General features: G+C 36.2%; 1 protein-coding gene across 1 annotated transcript; it reads right to left on the minus strand.

The window, feature by feature from the left end:
• Positions 1-3,712: 3,712 nt before the first annotated feature.
• LOC101864151 (trigger factor) lies at positions 3,713-4,757 on the minus strand (the record flags this gene model as incomplete). Its single annotated transcript, XM_013083508.2, is given in 1 exon segment — positions 3,713-4,757. A coding segment is annotated over 1 exon segment (420 nt), but the record flags the coding sequence as incomplete, so codon positions are not given.
• Positions 4,758-6,165: the final 1,408 nt, after the last annotated feature.

Raw genomic sequence — 6,165 nt, forward strand, 5'->3', positions numbered from 1 at the left:
TAATGTACTGATTTATTCATATACATACTTATGCATTTCGTCACGAATACTCCTTTTCTGTTCCTACAAAGACATGCAACCAGAACGTCTCAATCACACTAGTTTCACGATTGTATTCTCATTAAATTGACTTACGAATCAGCACACAAATATGTAGACTACGCAAAAGCTTCTCTTCACTCGCACGTATGAACGAGATGCAAGCAAAAGCACGAAGGCCTGTAATGTAAATTCTCTTCTCTTGTTTTCGGGAATAGATTTACATTTGGCGGAGAAATACATGCACACGCAAACATGGTAATGTACTTCAAACTTGATAGGGGAGTTTTACCAACATGTACATGTCTCAAGACTCTCGGAAATTTGTCATTGACTAGACATAACTTAATGTGCTTCTCGTTAATTAGTGTTTAGAAAAGTTTGAGACAGAAGTAGGAAACTCTGAGTACAGGGAAGGATATTCTCTATTTGATTGTTTTTAAGCACAAGGGGGCTATCCCGAAAAAAGCTGTTTTGAGAAATTCAACGGTGAAGTTTTTGCCCCTTGTTCAGTTTCTTTAAAAGGCACGAAGAGTTTTCTCTATATCAAACACATATACACACCAATGAAATGAAACCAAACTTCTCCTATAGGTATGGTAATGCCCACTTTTGGTGTAGGTTAAGATTTCTGGAAACCCCCGAAATCTGGGTTAGTCCGGTTGTCCTTAAAAACGACCATTTGTACACAGCCAGTTTTGTCATCAAATTGTACCAAAATGTTTTGGTTTTGGGGGTTTTTTTAAAACTTTTTTTTTTCTTAATCTGTGCTCTTGGTTGCATGAGCTTGAGAAATATTTAGTCAAACTTCAAATTCTAAAAGTTGAAAAAAGCACGGAAAGTTGTAGGCCTATATATGAAGTAGGTACAATTGTTAAAAGAATGAAACTGTAGGGTTCTTTTTTTCTCTCCTGAAATAAAATGTTGCTTTCTGGGCTGAGGACATTTTAACAGCTTGCCGACGATTTGTTTGCTATAACTTGTATTTCTTTTGACACATCTAGTTGATGTTCTGTGGTATATGTATTTCGGATTGGCTTTTTAAAAAAATGATAGGCCTATACTAGAAAATCTACTCTGCGAGCAGCACTGCAAAGATGATTTGTAAGGCATCGTGGTGAAATCAGGTGCTCGTCAAAATAGTGAAATCAACAAAGATTTCAGTATTTTTTCTTGGGTTTGGAAATTTCTATCGAATTTTATATTTTGGCTCAACATCTTTTATGTCCATTCAAAAACACATTTCTGTGTGGATTTTACTGAAAAGCATTGATTAAAGGCTAAAAAAATGTACATTTTGATTTTTCAAGTACTCTCAAACTTTAGAAGTTACCAAATTTTGGTGGCAAGCTAATTTTACCTCTGAAACTAGGCGACCCTGACCTCCTTCCATCACAAATATCTCAACTTTTATTCAAGAAAGATAAGTATTTTTATCATTAAAAAATAGCTTAATGAACAATCTTTAAGATGATACCAATAACCCTTCATCCCCAAAAACTGACGAGCGCTTGATTCCTCAGCGCCATGACATATTTGCAAACTTTCCATATAGATTGTGATAGCAAAACAACCTAATTGTACCTCTTTATGGCTTAGAGTGGAAAAAGGCTCAGTATTTTATATTTAAGGCTCAACGTGTTTTTGGTCTATTTTGGGGGGATAGGGGATAAAAATATTCTTCACTTTCTTATAATAATCCCTTTCTCCACAGCATGGGCCCAAGGCGTACATAGGAGATTAAAATCGCATTCATACTAACACCATACAAATTCATCATGAGCGCACTTTTTGACAGCAACTTTCTTTCAGACAATAAAAATGCTCATACAAAAAGGCACTTTCTTAACCCTATCCGTACATCGTGTTTTACTGTCGTATCCACACGACATGGGGAACTCTATGCCACAACTTTCCAAAGAGGAAATTTATTCGTTAATCCGATCCGTACACTTTGCATAGCAGTCTGTCAAAATGATTTTTTGAGAAATACTGAAAGTTTCAAAGAGATCTTCGCACTAGAAGTATTCTACAATGTGAAGAATACAACCCCGCGGGTACAAAATGACACCAGGGCGTCCTGATAGGGTTAACATAATGTACCCATTTCAGTACAATGCATTATGAATAAATCTTGAGTTACCTCTCTTCTAATGTTCGCACCCCCCTCACTGCCAGAGATATTCTATAATTCAGCAAATAGCTCAAGAGTGTCACGCCTGGCATTGATCAGAGGGCTAACTTTGCAGGAGACCCGAGTTCTTTGTTTTAGTAGAGGTTTTACGGCGCTCGCAACTGCATAATAAGGTCATATGAGCGCCAGAAGATTAGAGGTGCTACAAGCGAGTAACAAACCCCAAAAAAGAAGAAGGGGAGATAAAGCCGATAGATGTTTGATAGGAAAGAAGGAGCAAACCACACCAGAGCACCCGCCAACCACCCACAACCCGAGTTCGATTCCCGAGTGGGGAGAACTTCTCATCAAGTATCTCGCCAGTCTTTCTGCTGGGATGTGGTATCCCTCTCGGCCGGGATGGCCCTGACAGGTTGGTTTGGGCTTTTTTCTCTGTAGTGTCGCTCAGTTTGACCACAAAGGAGGCTGCTAAACTTTGAACAAATCTTCTTTTTTTTTCGTAAAGCCGATTTATTGTAAAAAAATGTGAAGTATAAAAGTAAAAGTATAGCGTATATGTGAAGTGTGCTGACAAAATTAATTACTTCTCACTTCTCAGATTCAAGTCTTTAGGAAATAGATACAGCATTCTTATAGGTGAAGTTTTCACAATTTATAGGTATAAAATAATAAAAGACAGGTTAAATTTAAAGAATAAGGCATCAATTGAAAATCTACAATTTTGACACTAATGTCGATTTTTGGCCAATATAATCTCCATTTGTAGATTGCAAGAAGTAACTCATTTTATTAGCACACCTCATATATATCATTCACATACAGCTTTCAGGATTTAAAAAGGAAATGTACAAATAATAATAGAACATTATCACAGATGAACATTTTCGATTCAGAGTGGCTTTGCACTGGGTTCTACAATCAAATCTGCTCAGAAATTGCCTCATTAATTTATTTTTTTTAATTTCATTTTTATTCTTTTGTTATTTAAATTTCAAATAGTAACAGAATCTATTTCCAAACTTAATCAATGGTCGAAAAAAAACTGATTAAGTTTGAAACATCTGCAGTGATTAGGTTAGCGACACACTTGAAAGGAAATATATTGTTGACTTTGTTAAGTTTTGAAACTGGGATAATCACGTAAATTTTTTTAAAAATCAATTAAAAAAAAATTATAATAATAATAATAATAATAATAATAATAATAATAATAATAATAATAATAATAATAATAATAACAATTTACAGCATAAATAATAATGATGATGATAATATATATAATAGTAACAATAATAATTATAATATTATAATAATAATAGTAATAATTATGATAATAATAATACATGTAATAATAATAATAATAATAATAATAATAATAATAATAATAATAATAATAATAACAATAACAGTAATAATAACAATAACAATAACAATAACAATAAAGATAATGATAATAACAATAATAATAATGATAATAACAATAATAATAATGATAATAATAACAGTATTGATAATAGTAACAACAACAACAACAACAACAACAACAACAACAACAACAAATAAAACAAAACAATTAGAAATACAACCAAAAAACCCCCAATAAATAGTCACTTCTTTAAAGACGACAGTCTCAACTCCCTAAATAAGATTAGCGTAGTGTTAAACGTCATCGAAAAACAACACATAAAAACATACCAAACAAAAACAAGAACAAAAAAATAAAACAAACAATTATAAATACAAAACAATAATGATAAACCGTCAGTCTTATCACCTTCATTGAGATTAGCGTAGTATGAAACGTCACCAAAAAAGAAAACACACAAAAAACCACAAAACACACATTAAAACAATCAAAACAAACAATCATGAATACAAAACAACAATAATGCTAAACTGTCAGTCTCAACACCTTTTAAATGAGAATAGCGTAGTGTTAAACTTCACCAAAAATAAAACCAACAATCATTAATACAAAACAATACTGATAAACCGTACATAACGAAAAGATTTCATTTCGGCTTCCCGCCCATTTCGCTATGTGAGTGTTCGACCTTTTAAAGGCAGCGTAGTTTTTAACATCGCAAAAAATCTCCAAAACATAACACCATAAAAACAAATAAAACAAACAACCATAAATACAAACAACAACAATACTAAACTGTCACGACCTCCTACTTATAGGCGGCAGTCTTCGCACATGCGCAAGCGGCGGGATTTCACTTCTGTTCGCCTCCTCCCTGTCGTCTTCCTGCCGGCGCTGTAGGTACGCCTTTTGGCGGGAACTCTCTGTCGGCTTCTGCAATCTCGCGGTCAGCTCCGAGATGTCTTTGGCCGTGAACCTGCTGCTGGTGTTGCTGGCGTCACTTCTGTGGGTGTCGCTGCCGCGGCTGTTTTTGTTGGCGTCGTCGTCGTTGTTGTTGTTGTCGTCGTCGTCATCTTCGTCATCGTCGTGGTCGTCGTTGTCGTTATCAACGTGGTGTGTCGTCTGTTCAGGTTGAATGTCTCTGCGCCTCGCCTTCTGACACTCGATGGGTTTACAGATCCGCGCCACGATCCTGTCTACTCGGTCGGGGTCAGTGCCTGTTCGTGGAATAATTCGTGACGATATTCAAATTTGCATGTCGTTCAAGTCATCGTGTTTTGTTGTTGTTGTTTTTGCTTTTTTGCTTGCTTGTTTGTTTGTTTGTTATTGCTTGTTTTGTGGTTGTTGTTGCTTTTGTTTGTTTGTTTTTTTGTCTTGAACATCTAGCTCTCACTGGCAAAATTGAAGGCAAACGAGGCAGGGGTAGATCCAGAGCACCCTACTTAGAGAACCTAAACAAATGGGTAACGGGTAAGAGATCAGGGAAAAGTAACTTTTTAAAGAGCATCCGAGCAAAGGAATGAATGGAGAACCATGATCGTCGACCCTACCCAATCGATACGATTTAGATCATTTAGGAGGCGGGCTTTTCACCTTGTCTGTCACTACCTGCCCTGGCTGAGAGGGATACAACAACATCCACGCAGAAAGACTGATACTCAATAAAAATACCTTCCCGCTCGAGAATCGAACAAACTGTGTCTCCTGCGCGCAACAGTGAAGTGCCTAACCGCTACACCACAGACGCCGGTTAGTTCAAGTCAATGGAATGAAGAGAGATAAAAGTAAAAGGACTTAGAGTTGTAAAAAGCAAGCTTGGGGCATTCACTTATAAAGATAATGTTAGGTCCATTGTGAGTTCTGTACAACTAAATTTCCGCTTCCTACCCACCCATTTCGCTATGTGAGTGCTCGACTGTACTCTCAAAACTTTTGAAATAAAACAAAATGTGATATCAACAGTGGGGTATTTTTTCTTCTGTTGAACCCTTTATGCCTAATCGAAGGTATCGTTTAGGAAGTTGTTAGGGGACTGTACAGTCCTTATTGCTCTGTGACTTCTTCAGGTGCCAGATATGAAACATACATCTGTAATCTACTGTAATCATGGTTCGCCACTCTTTTCCCTACTTGGAAGAAGCTCACAGAAAAACTTTGATTAAATGTAAATTATTTTATACATAATCATCATAGAGGTATTTTCTAGCAACCTATCTGCCCAAGTTCCCCAAGCAAGTTCTTCTAGACCATCTCTGCCTCGTTTACCTTCTGGGTTGGTTTGTTTTGTTTTGGGGTTGTTTTTTTCAGAAAGAGTAAAATGTTCACGGCTATTTTTTTACGTCGCTTCAAGTGTCTCAGGAACTGCATTTGTCTCTTCCTAAATTATTATCTTTAGGAATTGAGCTTCGACCTGCCCGTCAGGGCCTACCTAGGCTGAGAAGATTACAATGTTCCAGAAGAAAGACCGAAATACTCGATAAAAACTCTCCCCAAGCAGATTGTTAAATTTGACCCCAAAATGACAGTAAAAGCCATTTCTTGAAGTAGAAAGTCTATTAAAAAAACCCAACAACAACAACAACCAAAAGCCCATCGACAACAACAAAAGACAACAAACAACCCCCCC

The sequence above is a fragment of the Aplysia californica genome, unplaced genomic scaffold (genome assembly GCF_000002075.1).
Source record: "Aplysia californica isolate F4 #8 unplaced genomic scaffold, AplCal3.0 scaffold00237, whole genome shotgun sequence".
NCBI lineage: Eukaryota > Metazoa > Mollusca > Gastropoda > Aplysiida > Aplysiidae > Aplysia > Aplysia californica.